This window comes from Hoplias malabaricus, chromosome 13, assembly GCF_029633855.1.
Source record: "Hoplias malabaricus isolate fHopMal1 chromosome 13, fHopMal1.hap1, whole genome shotgun sequence".
In the NCBI taxonomy this organism is placed as follows: Eukaryota; Metazoa; Chordata; class Actinopteri; order Characiformes; family Erythrinidae; genus Hoplias; species Hoplias malabaricus.
In genome coordinates this window covers 4828943-4850866 of record NC_089812.1, presented here as the reverse complement: position 1 = coordinate 4850866, position 21924 = coordinate 4828943, and the positions used below count along the sequence as shown (strand labels likewise).

The following is a 21924-nucleotide window of genomic DNA, read 5'->3' as shown; positions in this document are numbered from 1 at the left end:
ACTGTCTGTGAGGAGTGTGGTGTGTTCTCTCTGTGTTCGTGTGGGTTTCCTCCAGGTGCTTCGGTTTCCTCCCACACTCCAAAAACACACATTGGTAGGTGGATTGGCGACTCAAAAGTGTCCGTAGGTGTGAGTGTGAGTGAATGTGTGTGTGTCTGTGTTGCCCTGTGAAGGCCTTGCGCCCAATGATTCCAGGTAGGCTCTGGACCCACCGCGACCCTGAACTGAATAAGGGTTACAGATAATGAATGAATGAATTAATTAAACAGAAATATACTTCTCTTTCATTTAAAAAAATAATAATAATATTGAGGAATATGGAGCTAATTCACTGACGTATTTTAATCTGAATTTTTAATATTTAAATTGTGTTTTTCTGAATATTTTTTTCAGTTGCAGGTTTTATTTTTCAAAAAATCCTACATTTTTCAACTTTGGTGTGATATTTTTTCAGTTTTTGACCCGGATCAGTCATGGGGGCGTTATATCTACAGAGAGAGGTGTGGAAGAATGAGTGACAGCAGGGTGCCTCCAGAAAGACTCAGCACTCACTATAAACACTGACCCAGTGACGGAGTTCTGTTTAAGTTCAGCACTCGGCACCAGTCACAGTCTCAGAGTAAATCTGCGAGAGAGGGCAGTTCAACACAGTTTATAATTTGAAACTGAAAAAAAAACTTAACCTGAAAAACGACCACCTCAAAATAAACAGAAAGAAACAGGACTTGAAAGTGTGAAAAAAAAGATTGTAAACCGAAAAAAAGGACCCCAATTTAAAAATCAAAAAGTGAAAATGCAGATTTTTTATTTATTTATAAATATTTCCTCAGTTACCAGTGAGATAAATCATACAGAAATGAAAGACACTCAACAGTGGGAAAACTATAAAAATAAAGTAAAATTCCATAAATAAAAGAATCCAAAAAAGTTCTAATACAATGCTTCACCACTGCATCACGTTAAGAAACAATTATTTATTGTTTTCAAAATTCAAATCATATTCCATCGCCTTTCCTCTTTATTTAAACAACGTCGCGTGTTTTAAATAATGCACATTCGTTACCGACAAAACAACGAGTAAAATCAAATCATACGTCGATCGCTTACGTTTAGAAACATTTTAAAGTAACAGTATCCACTGTGCTGCAGTGTGATCAGGTGAAAGATGCAGAAGGGATGACACTTAAAGAAATGAAAGTGTGAATCCCAAACCGCTCTGAACGTCCCGTACGATGCAGCAGCTCGAGCATAAAACAGCGGCACTCTTCTCCCACAAAAGTGCACGATATTTTTGGTGGGATACGTAATCTGTGGCATTCTTTAAACCAAATAAATAATGCAGCACATGTTTCCCATATCACAACATGAGTGGGGTGACTGTGCTTGTGATTAGAGTCATGCGTCATCACAAAACATTCGCAGAGTACCGTGAACGTACTTGAAGAAAGAAAACAAATCCCATGTACGTGTGTGTACCAACATTCACAGCTTCGACATACTGTAACATCCTTTAGTAATAATATATAGCTCTGTTCACACATTACAAGCTATTGCAGCGTGGGCTAAAAAAACAACTACTTCATAAATCAGTGTGTGATGTCATTTACACATGCTGTTTAACTAAAGGGGGGGTTCAAATAAATAAAACCTCACATCCCAAATTCCATATAAATACACAATACAGCCATCACTGTTCGTCATAAACGCATGTTAGGAGCCGGAGAGTAACTGTGAGATTAATCAACTGCTACATGACGAAACAAAGTGAATTTCCTGTACAATATATTTCACAAAATAGGATTTCTAAATCAGCCAGTTAATCTACGCCCAAAGTTGAGGACTGTCCAACAGGACGCTTTATTCCCATTAGACGTGTATTTGGGCTTAGGTTCTGTTTTGTAAAAGAAAAAAGTCCCCTGATCTTTGTCACATCTCCACACTGACGTACTTCTCCGTAATGAAGAAGCAGCCTCGACCTACAGCGGTAGCGGATCTTTTAAAATGCCTACGAACCCGGCCCCTTAAAATTCTAGAAATGCTTAAGGATCTAGTCGGTCACTTCTGCATTTATAAGAACTTCCAAAAGGACTACAACATGCGCTCAGCTGAAAGCTGGCGAAGTCACAGCAAGCTGCAGTGGGACGCTGTGAGAGGCGTCCAGCTGCACGTTCCCACAGAGCATCTGTCTGTAATGGAGTGACTAATGCCTTTCTTGAACGCAGGACCAGCTGGGTACAGAGTGGCTCAGATGGCAGCTCCATCTTCACATTCGTGTCCGTACGTCTTCCAGTTTTGCTTAATCCTTTCACCTTGGATGACTTCTGGAACTTTGGTTGATGGGCGTTTATGGGCTCATCTTAATGTATCTCAATGTGAACCTATGAGAAATAAAGAGGGAAGGCATTAAATACTGCATTATATTATTACACTGAGCCTTGAAAGTTAATCAGATTTCCTTTGTTAGCCCCCCTTTACTCTGTTCTTCAATGGTGCGGATCCCCACAGGACCACCTCTGGGCAGGTGGTGGACTATTGTCAGCGCTGCAGTGACGCTAACAAAATGGTGGTGTGTTAGTGTCTTTGAGTTGTGCTGATGCAAGTGTCCACTCTCTGTTCACTCTGTGAGACACTCCTCCCTCGTTGGTCCACCTTGTAGATGTAGAGTCAGAGACAGTAGCTCATCTGTCGCTGCACAGTGTGTGTCGCTCGTCCTCTAGTCCTTCATCAGTGACACAGGACGCTGTCGGCTGGATGTTTATTGGTCGGTGGACCGTTCTCAGTCCAGACACTGAGGGGTTTAAAAACTCCAGCAGCTACTGCTGTGTCTGATCCACTCTACACCAGCACAACACACACTAACACACCACCACCACGTCAGAGTTTGTTTTTATTTAGATATTTGTTTATATCCACTGAATACATCAATCTTATCTTTCGATCAGCGGTTGGTGTGTCTCGATTTGGGACTCTCTTGGTTGGGTCTAGTTCAGTGCATACAATAGAAAGAGCTTAGGCCTCAACTTTTCAACATCAGACCTTTACCTGCAAGCGCACATTAAACATCATGGAAGCGATGAGGTAGAGATAGGGGAATCGGATTCGGAGTCTCCATGCCAGTTCGAAAAATATCAACAGAGTCCTGGTGAGTCCTTTAGAGAAAAGCCCGTAGCTCCGTCCGGCGGATCCCGAGAAGCGCAGCACCAAGTACAACAGTCCCGCCATAAGAGACAGGACCACGGCGACTCGCTCAAAACAAACCCGTTACCCCGCGCTAGGTGAGCATGTTCCTGGGTTTACTTTGAGCTCGAATCGATATCGCGCAGTAGATGGATTCATGCTCCGCCCTGAACACTGTTCTAGTGTTCCTGACCGCCTGATCCGCTCTGTCTCCCCCGGAGGAATATCCTCGACACACCGCTATGTTCCTGTAACGTAAACATTACGGGGGCGCGTTCACAACCCTTTGCTGTTCCCTACATAGTGCACTTAATGCGCAGGAAATAGAGCCCTGGGCCCTAAACCCAAACTGTATGTAGTAATATAAGTAAACGTTAAGTAACATAGAAATTATTAAATATTATTAAGGCCATAAGTGATATTAGATTTAAATAATAATAATAATAATTGTTAAAAACAGCAATAATAATAATAATAATAATACATTGCTCACATTAATTTCTTGTCACTGCCTTCTTTTCACTGTTAAAAAAAAACTTTACATTTAAACTTTGCTAACACAAAGTTGATACAGCTCTTTTTCTTCAGAAAAACAAAATAACGTGCAAAGCTGCTCTACAGTGTGTACAATCAACTTCATTTTCCTGATACATTTATAAGAAATTTTCATTCATTCATTCATTGTCTGTAACCCTTATCCAGTTCAGGGTCGCGGTGGGTCCAGAGCCTACCTGGAATCATTGGGCGCAAGGCGGGAACACACCCTGGAGGGGGCGCCGGTCTTTCACAGGGCAACACACACACTCACACCTACGGACACTTTTTGAGTCTCCAATCCACCTACCAACGTGTGTTTTTGGACTGTGGGAGGAAACCGGAGCACCCGGAGGATACCCACGCGGACACAGGGAGAACACACCACACTCCTCACAGACAGTCACCCGGAGGAAACCCACACAGACACAGGGAGAACACACCACACTCCTCACAGACAGTCACCCGGAGGAAACCCACACGGACACAGTGAGAACACACCACACTCCTCACAGACAGTCACCCGGAGGAAACCCACGCAGACACAGGGAGAACACACCACACTCCTCACAGACAGTCACCCGGAGGAAACCCACGCAGACACAGAGAGAACACACCACACTCCTCACAGACAGGCACCCAGAGCGGGAATCGAACCCACAACCTCCAGGAGCTGTGTGACTGCAACACTACCTGCTACGCCACCGTGCCGCCCTATAAGAAATTTTACCAAGTAAAAATTAGGTAAAATTAGTACAGCAGAACAACAGCTTTTTACAGTTTAATGTACACAATGATCCTTTCTTGGGCAACATTTTAGAATGTAATAAACAAAATCAGAAATATAAGCTTATAATTATAAACATCTTTATAAGAATTGTGAAATGTTTCACAAATTCACCTTGTTAACATAACCAAGTGGTGGTTTTATACTCTGTTGAGATAAGTGAGATAGTTAGTCAAAGCCATGGCTGCTCATTTCTGCCATTGGGTGGATTCAGACAGACATGCTGGGTAGGTGGATTCGTGATTCAGATGCATCAGTAGGTGGGAATGTATGAGTGTGTGATTTCTTGTAATGGACTGCTGCCCTGCCCAGTGCATGTCCCTGCCTTGGACCCAATGATTCCACACAGAAGATGATAAATCAGTTACAGAAAATGAACAAATAGATGGTTTCATACATCATAAACCTAAGTTACCAATTTGGTGAACTTACAGGGTGGGCCTTTCAAGCTACAGTCAAGTGGAGGAAGGGCAACTGGAGATAAAAACAAGGACTTAACTATATATGTATATACAGTATTTATTTATATATTTTAAGCATACTGAATAAAGGTAGGGTGACACGGTGGTGCAGCAGGTAGTCGCAGTCACACAGCTCCAGAGACCTCTAGGTTGTGGGTTCGAGTCCTGCGCCGGGTGACTCTGTGAAGAGTTTGGTGTCTTTTTCCAGTGTCCACATGGGTTTTCTTTCACGCTCCGAAAACACACATTGGTAGGTGGATTGGCAACTCAAAAATGTCCGTAGGTGTGAGTGAATGCATGTGTGTGTGTCGCCCTGTGAAGGACTGGTGCCCCCTCCAAGGTGTGTTCCCGCCTTGTTCCTAGTGATTCTGGGAAGGCTCCGGACCCACCGTGACCCTGAACTGGATAAGGGTTACAGACAATGAATAAATAAAGGTAAATGCACTCATATAGGTATATAGAAATATAGATATACATATATTTATACATAATTAGTAAATTAATTAAAAAAAATATATATACATTTCCACTTTTTTAATAACTTGTAAATTTGCATTTTGATTAACAGATACGAGCTTTCAGTAATTTAATCATTGGCCGGAAGGGGACTTTAATAGTATTTCTCCTGATAAAGGACTTTTCATTTGAAAAGTGGCAGAGGCGGAGAGGGGCAGTACAGTTTCGAGGCTGGTTTTTTTTTTGGGTGGTGGCCACAAACTTTCGGAGCTTTCTCCAGTTTCAGCGCTCGTTCCCGGTCGAAGTGTGAGAACGGAATATAAGTTGTGCCTGAACGTGCGGTTCAGTCTCGGGTTTTAAGGAGCTCTGCCGGTGAAGGAACTCGCTTGTTTGCGAAGCAGACGGAGAACTTGTTCGGGACTCGTTAGCGCCGCAGCTAACGTTCACAGCTCTCACCTCTACAGGAAAGACTTAGAGCCGCGAGGAGCCGCGGGATGCAGGCCATAAAGTGTGTCGTAGTCGGGGACGGGTAAGAGGCTTCAAATTCTGAAATTCCGTCTCGAAACATGCTGCTTTTTTATGAACAGGAGCAGATTTGTGTTTGACCTGAGGAGTGCCGCACATGACGTAGCTGTTTAAGTCCAGTTTGTACAAGTAACATCTGTGAACTTAATCACTGCCTGAGGAGGAGCCTCAAATCTCTTCTTTACTCACTACTTTTCTTCAGTCCTTTTCATGTTCAGGGAAAAAGGGAAAAAATACAATGCAAATAACCAATAGTTATGTGCTCGTTAAACAGAGAAGAGCTTCGCCGTGTCTCAGTCGGACTGTAGTAGTGCTACAGATTTCTTGAAGGGCTGGTTTCGTAGGCTTGGATTAAGCGTAAAGTAAACTGAAATGGGGTGGTTTTCTGTTCTATATCCTTTTTTTAAAGTCCAATCTTGGACTCAATCTGGCAAATTATCTCTGTATAGACATGTTCTAATCTGATTTAAGTTGTTGCTTCAGTTCACGTGTGTTCTAACAGCTTCAACACCGGGAAGTTTGTTTTTTGTAGCCTTTTCTTGTATTGTTTGTTTTACGTGGTGAAGGCGAGAAGTGGGTGTTGGTCTGTTTTAATGATGTAAAGCCTTGGTGCCGGGAAGAGCATGGGAAACCCCAGTCATTGAAATCACACACGGGAAGAGGGAGAGGTGTTTAAAAAAAAAAAAAATCTCTGGCTCAGGATTGTGAGGAGAGATAAACTTGCACATGAACTTTGCTCTGCACTGGAGAAGGGATTTAAAACAGTTTGCTTCACAGACGCTCCCAACATCTGATTGAATTTTATATTATTTGATTAATTAGGCGTTGTTTTTTCTCATGTCACTTAAAGAGAGCCAACTTGTTTCTTTTAAATGCTGTAGTCAAAGTGTAGTGTCTTTCCCCTGCCTCTAAAATGTTAAGATTCCTTTAAAAATACATAATACTTATAATGCAGTGAATACTAACCTGGTTTACCACCCCCTCCCAGTTATAAACTTTGGTTGTTATCATGTCACACCTTTGCAGTTTAGAGTTTGAATCCTCAAAAGTGCGCTGAAGCCAATGTGATGATATCTTTGTGGTGATTGTTGCTAAAATAGTTCATTCTTGTAAGAAAATGATACTTGTCAAGTATTATTCAGATATAGCTGTTACACACGGTCACACGAGTTGAAATCGCAAAATTGTAAACACACATCAGTGCAGCACTGGAGAATTATTTATTTACTTCATAGTAAACCACAGTAAAACTTCCTGACATTTATTGATACCTTTTTAATGTTAATAACCGCGGTTTAAAAACCATTAAAGAGCGTCAACCAAAATTAAGAGCAGTCTCCTACATTCAGCTTCATAGCCCCATTTCAGTGGAAATCAATGTAAAATACTTTACTCCAAGTAATTTTGGAGCATTTCTGTTGGTCCGTTCTTCATGAATTGTTCACACAGTGTGAAGGACAGTTGTTGATTTCAAATGATGTAGTAAACGAAACATTCGGGTTTGTTCTGTGGACAGCAGCAAATGTATTTCAACAAAAACAGTGTAGAACTGAGGTTTATACCGGAGTTGTGATTACTGATCACCTGTTAGGAAACGTAATACAATGATTATTATGTTAATCTCACAAGTTTACGTCTTTACAGAGGGCAAACATAAACACTAATCTTTTACGGTTCGTTTAGATCTGTTTTTGTTTTTCATTTAAATTGAGTATACACAGTGCTGCTCTTTTGTTATTCAATATAAAATGTGGTGAAATTATTTAGGGCGGCACGGTGGCGCAGCAGATTAGTGTCGCAGTCTCACAGCTCCAGGGACCTGGAGGTTGTGGGTTCGATTCTCTCTCCGGGTGACTGTCTGTGAGGAGTTTGGTGTGTTCTCCCTGTGTCTGCGTGGGTTTCCTCCGGGTGACTGTCTGTGAGGAGTTTGGTGTGTTCTCCCTGTGTCTGCGTGGGTTTCCTCCAGGTGACTGTCTGTGAGGAGTTTGGTGTGTTCTCCCTGTGTCCGCGTGGCAAATTCTCCCTGTGTCTGCGTGGGTTTCCTCCGGGTGACTGTCTGTGAGGAGTTTGGTGTGTTCTCCCAGTGTCTTTTGACCTGATTCTGTTCTGTGACGGTGCTAAATGTTTTGAAAATTACATGATAATTTTGCCCAGTTTGTATTCTCCATAAGTGGAAGAAAACAAAATTGAAAAATAGTTTGAATTTGTTTGCGTCTACGGAAAGATAACACTTCATTGATCCCCGAGGGGACTTGTAGTGTCACAGTACTGTACATAGTGCACAAGAGAAGACGTACAGAAATAACAATAAAGAGTGCTGAGATATGAGGACCACCCCAATGGTGGATAAATCAGTTTCCGCTGCCATTCCATAAGCTTCTCGACACTGTAATAGCTTTTTGTTTGGAATCATCCTGAAGTTTTTGATTCTTCAGTCGAGTGCTAATGTAGTTGTCCCGAAAGGATGTACTTGGATAGTTGTCAGTAGGGATGCACTGATTGGACTGGGCCGATACGATAACTGATAATTAGCACCTTGGAGTTGCCGATACCGATGTTAATAACCGATAATTTAATCTTTTTTAATTAAAGCAAAACACATTCTTTTTATTATGGGGTGTCACAGGACAAGCCTTTCCTTCAGTGTCTGTACATCTGTAATTTTTATTTTATTCATTTTATAAACCCATGATACACAGGCAAAACAAACTCTGAAAGAGTTCACAGCGACCTAAAACTAATTATAAGAGAATCAGAATAAAGTATAGAATTAATATGAAATTAATTAACTTACCAAACATCTTTTATGTTTTTAATTGTTGTTTTTTATTAATATTTTTTTTTATCAAAGATTTACTGCTGCTTCCGCATGATTTATGGCACTAATAAGTGCAGCACTGGGTTTGTTTTGGAGAGCGAGGGAGAGAGTGGTATAAAGCGTCTCCAAGGGAGAGAGAGTGTTTGAACGAGTGTTTGTAATCGATTATCATCGTGTTTCAGATGCTGAATGACTGTATATCTGTTTTCACGTTTTATATAAGAAAGGCTCCTGCACTGTGATGGTTAACCTGCTGTGTGTGTGTTCACACCGCTATGTATCTTCTAACTTAATATTGGAAAACATTGTTTAGGTGGTGTCAGAATGTTTTGGTCATGTACATATCTGCCAGTGCCAAGACCTCCACCCGATACAACACCTTGGGGATGAATTAGAGCAAGGCCTCTTCCGACATCAGTGTCTGACCTCACAAATGTGCTGGAAGAATGGTCAACGTTTCCCCTAAACACACACCTAAACATTGTGGAAAACCTTTCCGGGAGAGCTGAAGAGTTGAAGTGGGCAGACGTTATATTACACACCCTCGGGATGTTGCTCAAGTTCATAATTGAGCGAATACTTTTGACAATACAGTGTATCTGTTGATACACAAATATTTTATAAAGTTAATAAACTGGGTTCTGAACCAGCATTTTAAACTAATTTTTTTTCTTTTCGTTATGAAAAAATTGGTGTAGGTTTGAGTTTGTCTTTCCTTATTAACACTTGATCCTGCTCTGTTTCAGGGCTGTTGGTAAGACATGTTTGCTGATCAGCTATACCACTAATGCTTTTCCTGGAGAGTACATCCCCACAGTGTGAGTATCTACATTATATTTTGGTTCTTAAAAACAGCTTCACTATGTACTAGGTATATTATAAATATTACAAATAGGGTAATGGTCATGTAGGGCTGCACGATATGGAAAAAATTCTGTTGATATTGATATAAACAGTATAAAATACACAGGAAAAAATGTCCAGAACAAAGAAGAAACATGACATTGCCATCAAACATGAACCTATTGGCTTTGTCAATAATGATATTTTTAAACTGGTATAACTAATATCTGATATTATGCATGTACATGTCTGTCAGTGCCAAGATATACACATCTGTATACTATTTAACATACTGTACAATTTAAGCTTTCAACCAACTGTATGCAAATAAAAAATTAAAGGCGTCTCATTTGAGAACATTTTTGACAATTTTGAACCTGATGGTAAAAGCAAAGGATTAAACACAAGCAAATACCAGTGGACGTTTAGCAGTGGAACTGTTAAAAAGTACAATAATACAGAAATAAGGGCACTTTAGCACTGTCAGAGATGGAAGAATCTGAGCCACGTTTTTTTCTATGCGTTCAGCAGTCTCGCCCAGTTTTCTTCCGACATAAAATAAATGTCAGCAAATATCAGTTAGAAAGATCAGCAAAATCAAAGCACTGACCCAGTGTCGATAATCTTGAAATAAGCAGTTATTTGCAGATACTGATTTAATTCTGATATTAGTATTACAAACTAGAATTCCAGTACAGAAATCACCATACATCCAAATGAAGGATTATAGAAAGCATTCTGAAACATTCATTCATTCATTATCTGTAGCCCTTATCCAGTTCAGGGTCGCAGTGGTTTCAGGGGCTACCTAGAATCATTGGGCACAAGGCGGGAATACACCCTGGAGGGGCGCCAGTCCTTCACAGGGCAACTCACACATTCACTCATGCACTCACACCTACGGACACTTTTTGAGTCACCAATCCACCTACCAACGTGTGTTCTTGGACTGTGGGAGGAAACCGGAGGAAACCCACGCAGACACAGGGAGAACACACCACACTCCTCACAGACAGTCACCCGGAGGAAACCCACGCAGACACGGGAGAACACACCACACTCCTCACAGACAGTCACCCGGAGGAAACCCACGCAGACACAGGGAGAACACACCACACTCCTCACAGACAGTCACCCGGAGGAAACCCACGCAGACACAGAGAGAACACACCACACTCCTCACAGACAGTCACCCGGAGCGGGAATCGAACCCACAACTTCCAGGTCCCTGGAGCTGTGTGACTGCGACACCTACCTGCTGCACCACAGTGCCGCCCATTCTGAAACAGACTGTTTAATTATAAAAGAGATGGTTGGGAGAGTAATGTGCATTTAAACAGAATTAGGGCGCCTACACACTCGATAACGCGGTGGACGCATACACATGCAGTGCTTGTCCGTTTACAAGGCGTATATATGGCTGGAGCAGGGACGGAGTTTATAGCTTCACACACACACACACACACACACACCTTTCCTTGATTTACCTTTCCTCCATTCTGGATTCTCATTCGTTGCCGGTCTGTGCTCATCCTTGTTTCTATTGGTCGACATGCCTCATTGTCAGAGTCTGCTGAGAGTCCGCAAGATAATCTTTCATCAACTCACATAAAAGTAATGAAAGGCCTCTGTGTCAAACTGAATTTCTGCTTCCACTCTGTGAAGTCTGCTCCTCTTCTGCTACTCAGAAAGGGGGTTTGAGGTGAAATTAAGCTTTATAATCTTTATCTTAAGGAAAGTTTAAGGAAGAAGAAACACTTGACTGTGTCTCTTAAAGGGCCGGGACTCCCCACAGGTCTGACTGCGTGTGTCTGTGTGAATTAGGCGTGATGTCTTCCTCTCGATGACAGTAAACTCAAGTAACTAAGTGGTACCCTGCGCATGCGCATCGTTTCGGCTCAGAAAAGTTGCAGCACACACATTAACTGTGATTATGATCAGATTGGTGAGTGGAGTGTACACGTAAAATTAGTCTGAATATAAAGCTGGAATGAATTAAATCGCATTGGAGGAATTATTTGTATGTAAACATAGCCAGTGTCAGGTTAAATCTTACACAGAGTTTGAAATAATAGAAGTTCTGTCACGCTTGTATTTGAGCCTCATGCTGAAAATGTAAGTGTTTATTTCTTTCCTGTTATAATCATGTTGCCCAACACTTTACTTTGGCCACAGCGTCACAGAGGTGTGCATTCTTTTCATTTCATTAAAAAAAACCTGTGTGCTTTGAACATTTTAGATTCGACAATTACTCTGCAAATGTGATGGTGGATGGCAAACCCGTCAACCTGGGTCTTTGGGATACAGCGGGACAGGAAGACTACGACAGGCTCCGTCCTCTTTCCTACCCTCAGACAGTAAGACGACTCTCATCGATTCAGTTAAAACCGGTTTTTAAGATCACTTTATGGAACATGTTTGTTCCTGCCTGCTTTATGGAAAGTGTGACCGATGTTAATGCTGTTTCATCACAAATCAGTGTAATTAGAGGATATTACTAGACACTGAGTGAACTTATTTCGTGGGGGATGTGACCACCGTGTTGTGACCTGTTTCGTCTCCTGTAGGATGTCTTCCTGATCTGCTTCTCTCTTGTGAGTCCTGCCTCTTTTGAGAATGTTCGTGCAAAGGTAAGGTTTGTGGCCAGGTATTTATTCATTCACCTTGATGCATTCGTTTTAAGAAATCAGAACCCAAACGCATTAATGACTGGGTGTGTTCCTGTACAGTGGTATCCAGAAGTAAGACACCATTGTCCCAACACTCCTATCATCCTGGTAGGAACTAAGCTTGATTTAAGGGACGATAAGGACACCATTGAGAAGCTGAAGGAGAAGAAGCTCACTCCTATCACCTACCCACAGGGCCTGGCTATGGCTAAAGAGATTGGTATGTGTGCAGAGCAGTATTATTATTAGTAGTAGTAATAATAAAAATAAAAAACCTGGAAAGTCTGGGCTACCAGCAACTAAATACTATTAAATTTATCACACTATACCTGCCATTAGGTTTACCCAGAAATCTCATAGAACCATGTAGCATTTGAAATGGTGATTTTTTTTTTTAACAATCATATAAAAGTAAATTAATAATAATTTAGTCTGTGGTACAGAAAATACTTATATTAAAAATATATGTTAAAAATATTGCTTGTTGCGGGGTTACTAATAAAATTAAAAGAATCAATGTACCACTTTTTAAAATAAAACTACTCTTATAAAGGTTTATAAATCATTTAAAAGCTTGTTTATTATATTTTATTAATTACGTTGTAAGCACGTTAATTCATAATAATTTGTAACAGACAGGAAGTGTGACAGTGACCTCTTTTTTTTTTTTTTTTCCGTCTCACACTGAAAGTGTCAGAACTCAGTAAAAAGGTAAAGAATAAGATCTTGATAAAGTTGAGAATGTGAATTTAGTCGTTTCATATGTGAAATGCACACCACATAAGTGCACACCACATTATCATTAATATATAAAGAGACTCTGTTGGTGGGTAGTTCATTAAAGAGTTAAACACGCAAACAAATATGTGCTGGAGCTGACAGGGTTAATGTCGACTGACGGAGGCGACACGGTAAGGTCAGTATTCGGCGAGAACTGAGGTTTTACTGTAGGTGGATGTGGGTTCATTATTTGGCAAACACCAGGTCACAGTTTCCCTTTATATCTGTGTTACAGCTGATTATTAATGACTTTAAATTTATTAACAACTTAATAACTATTAATAGATATAAAATGATTTATAAACCTTTCTAAGGGTGCGGCACAGTGGCGCAGCAGGTTTGTGTTGCAGTCAAACAGCTCCAGGGACCTGGAGGTTGTGGGTTCGATTCCCGTTCTGGGTGACTGTCTGTGAGGAGTGTGGTGTGTTCCCCCTGTGTCTGTGTGGGTTTCCTCTGGGTGACTGTCTGTGAGGAGTGTGGTGTGTTCCCCCTGTGTCTGCGTGGGTTTCCTCCGGGTGACTGTCTGTGAGGAGTGTGGTGTGTTCCCCCTGTGTCTGCGTGGGTTTCCTCCGGGTGACTGTCTGTGAGGAGTGTGGTGTGTTCTCCCTGTGTCTGCGTGGGTTTCCTCCGGGTGATTGTGAGGAGTGTGTTGTGTTTTCCCTGTGTCTGCGTGGGTTTCCTCTGGGTGACTGTCTGTGAGGAGTGTGGTGTGTTCTCCCTGTGTCTGCGTGGGTTTCCTCTGGGTGACTGTCTGTGAGGAGTGTGGTGTGTTCTCCCTGTGTCTGCGTGGGTTTCCTCTGGGTGCTCCGGTTTCCTCCCACAGTCAACACACATTGGTAGGTGGATTGGAGAATTAAAAGTGTCCGTAGGTGTGAGTGTGTGAGTGAATGTGTGTGTGTCTGTGTTGCCCTGTGAAGGACTGGCGCCCCCTCCAGGGTGTATTCCCGCCTTGTGCCCAATGATTCCAGTGAATGAATTAATCTTTCTAAGTGTAGTCATATTCTAAAGTGGTACCAAATCAATATGGAATCATCATAGACTCGTTTTTTTTAGGGTCAGAACACCACAGGTTAACATTTCTGTTCTTGTTTTCTTACATCATGCGTTTATTTTTTCTTTCTTTTTGTCCTCCAGGAGCTGTCAAATATCTGGAGTGCTCAGCCCTGACGCAGCGTGGCCTTAAGACAGTGTTTGACGAAGCCATCAGAGCCGTCCTCTGCCCTCCCCCAGTTAAGAAGAGGAAGAGGAGGTGCTCCCTGCTGTAGACCCACAGCAAGGCCTGTTATCTGAGCTGTATTTTGAGGGAAAGGAATGAAGGCATGTGTCCCTTCAGAGTTCCCTCTCCTTCATGAAAACAAGTTTTATCTTCACAAAACTGATAATAATCTCTAGATCTAGGAAAGGAACTGATTGACCTCAAATTCATCTTCCCTTAGACAGACACATGCATACACCGAACACTAGATTTCCTGAGGCCTTTGAACACTTTTTTTTTTTGTTTGTTTTGTTTTGTTTTAAACAGTCTGAGAAGTTGCCCTATGCTTGGCTCGCGTCCTTTAAGAGCTCACGTGGTTTGTTTACAGTCTTTGTCGGAACGGAAGGAAGGTCTTGCCAAACAGCACTACATTACTGAGAACTTGCAAACACTAAATCTGTTTTATTTCCTTTGAACAGTTGAGCAGTGGTGAGAGAAAGGTGAGATAAGACCTGTGTTTGAGTCATGTTCTTTACATATTTGCCAGTGTAGTCGTCACAAAAACTGATATTGGAAAGAGATCATCACGGACCATGTTTCTGTTTTACTACGAGTCGTGCGTTGCTGAACACTATCGATGTTTTTAATACTGTAACATGTTAACTCTAAATGACCAGCAAACATAGCTTCAGAGGAAGCAGATATACCTCTTAATTAGGCAAGTTCATAACCAGTACCTAGAACCCAGTCTAAATAACATATAACTACATAGAAACAGACTGCAGTCTGAGAGGTTGTGTATGGAAGTGTAGAACTTACAAAAAAAAAAAAAAAACAGGACATAGGGCTATCAGTATCCTTTAATGACTTTTGCATTTATGATGTGTTTTATTATAAAGGGTGTTTGTCTTAAATGGCACATTTTTTTTAAACATTTAGTGTCAGAAAAGAAGGCAACAGACTACTGTCAAAGCATCTGCTACATGAAAGGAATTTGTGAAGTCGCTTTAACTTTTTTTTTTCTTATTCCCACCAGTTTTTTTAATTATATTTTTACATTGTACTCTTAACATTTAACTCTTCATAGTAATTACTTATCTAAGAGCATGAAAATGTCGTATAGTGACATTTTTAAACTTGTTTTGCATAAATTCTCGAACCACTGTCCCAAAGTACAAGTCTAGAAATGTGTATTTGCCATTGTATACGTTTTGTCTGCACAGTTATAGCCAATGCTGTAATCGCGTCATTAGGGCTAATCCTAATCACTTGTTATACAAACATGGTAACAGAAATAAACTGTAATTAAATGTGTACTTTTTGTTGAGCTTATTTGTATATCTGCTATCACTGGATAGCACATGAGGACTAATTAATATTTCACAAGTCAGGAGTGGGTTTGAGTCCCGCTCCGGGTGACTGTCTGTGAGGAGTGTGGTGTGTTCTCCCTGTGTCTGCGTGGGTTTCCTCTGGGTGACTGTCAGTGAGGAGTGTGGTGTGTTCTCCCTGTGTCCGCGTGGGTTTCCTCCGGGTGACTGTGAGGGGTGTGGTGTGTTCTCCCTGTGTCTGCGTGGGTTTCCTCCGGGTGACTGTCTGTGTGGTGTGTTCTCCCTGTGTCTGCGTGGGTTTCCTCCGGGTGACTGTCTGTGAGGAGTGTGGTGTGTTCTCCCTGTGTCTGCGTGGGTTTCCTCCGGGTGACTGTCTGTGAGGAGTGTGGTGTGTTCTCTCTGTGTCTGCGTGGGTTTCCTCTGGTTGACTGTCTGTGAGGAGTGTGGTGTGTTCTCCCTGTGTTTTTTTGTGTTTTTCCTCCGGGTGACTGTCTGTGAGGAGTTGGTGTGTTCTTTCTGTGTCTGTGTGGGTTTCCTCCGGGTGACTGTCTGTGAGGAGTGTGGTGTGTTCTCCCTGTGTTTGCGTGGGTTTCCTCCGGGTGACTGTCTGTGAGGAGTGTCGTGTCTTCTCCCTGTGTTTGCATGGGTTTCCTCCGGGTGACTGTCTGTGAGGAGTTGGTGTGTTCTTTCTGTGTCTGCGTGGGTTTCCTCCGGGTGACTGTCTGTGAGGAGTGTGGTGTGTTCTCCCTGTGTCTGCGTGGGTTTCCTCCTGGTGACTGTCTGTGAGGAGTGTGGTGTGTTCTCCCTGTGTTTGCGTGGGTTTCCTCCTGGTGACTGTCTGTGAGGAGTGTGGTGTGTTCTCCCTGTGTCTGCGTGGGTTTCCTCCGGGTGACTGTCTGTGAGGAGTTGGTGTGTTCTTTCTGTGTCTGTGTGGGTTTCCTCCGGGTGACTGTCTGTGAGGAGTGTGGTGTGTTCTCCCTGTGTTTGCGTGGGTTTCCTCCGGGTGACTGTCTGTGAGGAGTGTGGTGTGTTCTCCCTGTGTTTGCATGGGTTTCCTCCGGGTGACTGTCTGTGAGGAGTTGGTGTGTTCTTTCTGTGTCTGCGTGGGTTTCCTCTGGGTGACTGTCGGTGAGGAGTGTGGTGTGTTTTCTCTGTCTCGCCATGGGTTTCCTCCGGGTGTCTGTGAGGAGTGTGGTGTGGGTTTCCTCCCAAACTCCAAAAACACACGTTGGTAGGTGGATTGGAGACTCTAGTGTCTGTGTGAGTGTGAGTCGCCCTGTGAAGGACTGGCACCCCCCTCCAGGGTGTGTTCCCACATTGCACCCAGTGATTCCGAGTAGACTCCGGACCCACTGCGACCCTGAACTGGACAAGGGTAACAACCAATGAATGGATGAAGTGAGAAAGCAGATTAAGCAGAGAGAGCTGAAAATGACATTTATTGCACAAGGTAACAATAATGAATAGTTTATGAATAATAAACATAAGGCAATAAATAAGAATGCTCCTCTTGTTGAATACAGTTATTGTAAATATGTTCCAAGTGCTTTAGAATCGCATTGCTGCCGTGCACCTTTGGCACATCAACACATTAATGCTAGACCCATTTATAGCAATATCCTTTGCTCTGGAGTGTGCTTCTTAAACTGACACTCTTCTTAGGCCTTTGCTTGAAGCTTGGATTGATGAATCTCATACACTTTCCAGTTCATTCAGTACTGTAGTATATTAACATTGTCCTTGGGGCCTTAAAGTCATGTGTCCACAAATCGTAGCAAAGTCCCTGATGTGGTCTGTATACTGGGGAGGAAATGTGTAATTTTTGTAAACATTCTCATGAAGAGGGATTATTGAAAACACAGTATTTGAAAGTCTTACCATTCTACCAGTTCTGCACCAACGATGTCATGAATGTGGTACTTGATGTGCATTTTAACTTGTGAGGGGGTCCGACGTTCCTCTAAATCATTCTTTAATATTTCATTATATTTGGATTTTTTGACCATGCTGAGAACAGCTTTGCGTCCTGGAGAAAGAACAAAGAGAGTTAGACTTGTGCGGCTTGAAGTGGTGTAGAGAATGTCTGTTAATATTCACCCTGAATGAAGTACTTGGTGAATCGTCCAGAGTTTGGAATTGACAGCCACCAGCTACCAGCATCTCTCACAGTCAACACTCCTGACTTGACAAGTTGTCTGTTGAAGAAAAAAGAAAAACATCTGTAAATACACAGTGCTCCCTGCTCCATGAAGCAGTGCATACAGTGAGTTATTAAAATGCCCCTCTTACGTTATCTCTGAATCTGTGAACAGGAACTGCTTAAGCATTTTGTCTTTGCTGAAACTCAGATCTGAGCAAACGGGCAGTACTTTATCAAGAAACTTCTCCACAGTTCCCAAAGTGTCTCTCCCAGCTTCGCCGGCCAGAACCTTAGCTCTGTAGTCCGCATGAAACACCAGGGCAAAGGCACCGGAGTCGAAACCCAGCTGGAACACGAGCAGCTCACCCTTATCCCTCAGCTCATTCTGCCAAAGGAGAAGGAAAGTGTAACTGGGAAGAACCAGAAAGAATCTCGCAAGCAGGTGGACAGAGTTCCTGAGGGCAGTCAGTGTGACTCTGAGCTTTGCATGTTTTTTGGATTGTCTCAAGCGGGATACGCCTGATCGAGTACACGAGGAGACTAACAGTTTAAAGTTAAGAATCGTGAAAGAGGCGTTTGGCTCCCTGTGATTAAGCTAAAGTTGATGAATGTCTTATGGGTTAGAAGAGGGCTGTGGACTGAAAGGTTGTTGGTTCGATTCCCACAAGGAAACTGGGGGCAGTGGGAGTGAAGAAACAGCACTGTCCTCCTCCTCAATCCATGGCTGAGGGGCCCTTGAGCAAGGCACCGAACCCACAACTGGCACCAGTGCACTAGTGTGTGTGTGTGTTCACTGCTACAGAAGGGTTAAATGCGGACCACACATTTTGTTCTACATTGGACAATGAGAATTTTAAAAAGATACATTTCTGGGAAAACTATTACCTTCCGGCGCTTTTCCACTGCATGGTTCCTATTCTGCTTGGCTCGGGTCTACTCTGCTTTTTAGCTTTTCCATTAGGCAGCGTGTAGGGCTGAGCCCAGCAGTCACCATGCCGTGGAAAGCGCCTTTAGACCGCACTTCCTCACTGTATTTAAGATGACGCAAGCAGAGATGAAGGAAATTACCACTTGTTTGTCCACCAAGGTTTTGTCGCTGTGTAAACTGTACAACTGGTGCTTGAAGACAATTTGTGGAAGGCTGTCATTAAACAGTTTGCGAGGAAAGAGGGTCATGAGGCTCTCCAAAGAGGCCTTAACATCAGGAGGTCCATCTGTTTAAAACACACACACACAATATGCAGCTATGAACACTTGACATATGATCTACAGCATTATACAAGTATCAAACCAGCATTTTTTGGTCAATTTTATTGACTTCTTTTACCGTTTGTATTTCTATAATCACAGCCCATAGCCTACGTTGCTCTGTATACTTCATTAGCCGCCTTTCATCCTGGTCTTCAGTGGTCAGGACCCCTACAGCACCACCACAGAGCAGGTAATACTTGGGTGGATTATTGTCAGTACTGCAGTGACACCGATGTGGCTGCACTACGTATGTCTGTATTGAGCAGGTCAAAATGGATCAGACACAGCAGTGCTGCTGGAGTTTTTAAAATTACACCTCAGTGTCACTGCTGGACGTAGAATAGTCCACCGACCAAAAACATCCAGCCGACAGCGTCCTCCGAGCACCGAAGAAAGACTTTTTTTTTTGCATCACAGACAGCAGCCAGTGAGTGGGCACATTGTTTGAAAACTCGAGCAGCGCTGATGTGTCTGATCACTGGAATATGAAAGCTAATCACAGGGAGAGTCAAACACCTAACGTGGCTAAATTTACTAAAACAACAGCCAAGGAGCACCAAACTTTCCTCAATGATTGTTTATCCTTTAATTCAACCAGGCAGAACATGTTCTTATTTACAATAACAGCGTGGTAAGAAGCAGAAGCTGCTTGAGTGAAAGGGAGTACCTCAATAAACAACAAGAACAACACACACAAAGAGTCACCACTGATCCTGACCTGTGACCCCTGGCACATTTATCTGTGCATTGCACATTATCTCCTGTACTCTTCTATTGTTCTGTGGTTCAGATCCTCTACAGATTACAGCACATTTGTCTGCACTGTGTTTCTTAACCGCAGTATGTTTTATGATCAGTAGCAGCAGAGAACATTAGGAGCTCAGGTTGTTGTTGTTTTAGTACATTTAAACTTTTTAGACGCTCCCTTAACAATCGAGTTCCTCCGATGTCTCATCTGGGGAGCCATTGTTTACACTTATAACATGAGGGTCCTGTTTAGATGTAAGTTATAAATACACCCGATATATGGACTTCACCAGTACATACTGTCAATAAGCTAACACCGCTACCGCAGCCAGATAAACCCTGTTAACCTGCCTTGGACCTCCCCATGTTGTGGGTTTCCGACCAGGTTATCGGCTCCAAATCTCCGTTTCTTTAAGCGGAACGCGTCCGGAATCAGAGTCCGCTTCCTGTTCATATCTGAGGACAAGAGAAGGAGTTTAAACACAGGGCAAACAAAAATGACGCAAGTAGAACGAGTCAGGAGGAGACGAGCAGACTTACTTCTGAGGTGAAGGACGTGGAGAGAGGTTTTCACTCGTATATCACTTTCAGTCGCTCATCATATTCATTTAGATTCACTACAGCTGTGAATCCGTTTACCGCAGTCAAATAAACACTGGTTCTGCTGTTCTTCTATCCGCTCTGGATCCTGAGGGGAGTGTGTTTCTGTCCTCTAGCGCCACCCTCTGGTTCGGAGTTAAGGCTGAAATACACAAGACCAAAATTAAAGTGCTTTAAAATGCTTTTCTGGTCATTGATTAGGCCCCAAATTTTACGGTGGCGAAGCATTATCAATAATACGAAACTCGGCTTGTTATTCAAGATGTTTGTACAGAGTTTACCCTCTCAGAGAGGAAGAAATGTACAGGAAAAAATACATAACATACAACTTCCAATTAGCCTCAGAAAATCTGAGTGAGAAATGTTAAAACAGAAGAATGCTGCTATTTAAAGGTGAATTATTCTAAAAAAAATAATGGGGAAAAAGTGGGGATTTGAAGCTTCCCAGTAAACATTTAGCCGTTGATTCAACGTTGAAATAACGTAATGACTGCCGTCTAATCAACGTTCTCTTGAGGTTAAAAAATGAAAGTTAAAAAGACGTCCGAACACAGACATTGAAAAGACGACTATTCGACGTATTTTGGACGTCCATTGACGTTATTAATTGGTCCCGAAATAAATTACTTGTATAAAACGCGTTTTGGACGTTCACTGACGTTATCGGTTGGTCACCACTTAACTAACTTATTAAGATGGATTTTGGACGTCCATTGACGTTTAAAATATGTCCTTGACGGACAGACTACTTTTAGACCTATTTTGAACGTCCAGGGACGTTCCTTGTTTACTGGGTTACTGTCTCAAAAACTATGAAATTAAGCAACAAATGCACCATATTGTTTAAAAATAGTTTAAAATTTAAATCTAATATTTCATAGATTGCAGAATATCTGAATGTTATAAAAATGTAATTCCAGCTACAAACAGCAGGTGGAGTGATTGCACCTTTTATTATATGCATTCCTTCGTGGACTTTGCACTTCCAAGACGGCGCTCGGCCTCAATAAAAACGTGTATGTGTAAAATGTTAGATTTTATAGACGTTATGTGACAGGTCCCACAGAAACTATGACAGGGAAAGTATAGCCCAGATAATAATGAAGAACAAGACAAATTTACACCTTCTACATAGCTTCAGTGGCCAGTTGTATAGAACTTCCATTTTAAATACTTATGGAACACTTGTAAACCTGTTCAATTATATTAATATTTTATAACAATAATGAAACTGCTGATACTTAAATTTGCTGTCCATGGCGCAGTTTATATTTATGTATTTTTCCCCACATATTATATTTTATAAAGCTGACATAAGCAAAAAGTGAAAACCTAAATCCTAAATGCACGCAAGATGTGCGCAGGTAGTGTCTCTGTTTCAGATCCAGGGACCTGGAGGTTGTGGGTTCAAGTTCTGCTCCGGGTGACTGTCTGTGAGGAGTGTGGTGTGTTCTCTCTGTGTTTGCGTGGGTTTCCTCCGGGTGACTGTCTGTGAGGAGTGTGGTGTGTTCTCCCTGTGTTTTTTTGTGTTTTTCCTCCGGGTGACTGTCTGTGAGGAGTGTGGTGTGTTCTCTCTGTGTTTGCGTGGGTTTCCTCCGGGTGACTGTCTGTGA

General features: G+C 42.3%; 3 protein-coding genes across 3 annotated transcripts; 1 reads left to right on the top strand and 2 right to left on the bottom strand.

Annotated features, from left to right (window-relative positions):
* Positions 1-816: 816 nt before the first annotated feature.
* LOC136665062 (small integral membrane protein 10-like protein 3) lies at positions 817-3414 on the bottom strand. Its single transcript, XM_066642616.1, has 2 exons — positions 3043-3414; positions 817-2378 (listed from the first exon to the last, which is right to left on the bottom strand). The coding sequence occupies exons 1-2, from the start codon at positions 3220-3222 to the stop codon at positions 2358-2360; spliced, it is 201 nt and encodes a 66-aa protein (XP_066498713.1). The 5' UTR covers positions 3223-3414; the 3' UTR covers positions 817-2357.
* Positions 3415-5628: 2214 nt separating this feature from the next.
* Positions 5629-15554, top strand: rac1b (Rac family small GTPase 1b). Its single transcript, XM_066641552.1, has 6 exons — positions 5629-5944; positions 9505-9576; positions 11841-11958; positions 12169-12231; positions 12331-12490; positions 14185-15554. The coding sequence occupies exons 1-6, from the start codon at positions 5910-5912 to the stop codon at positions 14313-14315; spliced, it is 579 nt and encodes a 192-aa protein (XP_066497649.1). The 5' UTR covers positions 5629-5909; the 3' UTR covers positions 14316-15554.
* Positions 15555-17018: 1464 nt separating this feature from the next.
* Positions 17019-20403, bottom strand: stk19 (serine/threonine kinase 19). The gene is made up of 7 exons (XM_066642558.1): positions 20252-20403; positions 20063-20167; positions 18782-18927; positions 17863-18098; positions 17671-17768; positions 17452-17599; positions 17019-17373 (listed from the first exon to the last, which is right to left on the bottom strand). The coding sequence occupies exons 2-7, from the start codon at positions 20163-20165 to the stop codon at positions 17328-17330; spliced, it is 777 nt and encodes a 258-aa protein (XP_066498655.1). The 5' UTR covers positions 20166-20167; positions 20252-20403; the 3' UTR covers positions 17019-17327.
* Positions 20404-21924: the final 1521 nt, after the last annotated feature.

Excerpts from the sequence above, each read along its gene's own strand:
- LOC136665062 (XM_066642616.1), bottom strand. The coding sequence starts at position 3,222 with ATGGCGGGACTGTTGTACTTGGTGCTGCGCTTCTCGGGATCCGCCGGA. Across the intron at positions 2,379-3,042 it reads TGTTTAATGTGCGCTTGCAG|GTTCACATTGAGATACATTA; the intron begins GTAAAGGTCTGA and ends TATTTCTCATAG.
- rac1b (XM_066641552.1), top strand. The coding sequence starts at position 5,910 with ATGCAGGCCATAAAGTGTGTCGTAGTCGGGGACGG. Across the intron at positions 5,945-9,504 it reads TGTGTCGTAGTCGGGGACGG|GGCTGTTGGTAAGACATGTT; the intron begins GTAAGAGGCTTC and ends GCTCTGTTTCAG. Across the intron at positions 12,232-12,330 it reads TTGAGAATGTTCGTGCAAAG|TGGTATCCAGAAGTAAGACA; the intron begins GTAAGGTTTGTG and ends GTTCCTGTACAG.
- stk19 (XM_066642558.1), bottom strand. The coding sequence starts at position 20,165 with ATGAACAGGAAGCGGACTCTGATTCCGGACGCGTTCCGCTTAAAGAAA. Across the intron at positions 18,099-18,781 it reads CCTTGGTGGACAAACAAGTG|AATGAGCTGAGGGATAAGGG; the intron begins GTAATTTCCTTC and ends CTCCTTTGGCAG. Across the intron at positions 17,600-17,670 it reads CACCAAGTACTTCATTCAGG|GACGCAAAGCTGTTCTCAGC; the intron begins GTGAATATTAAC and ends TTCTTTCTCCAG.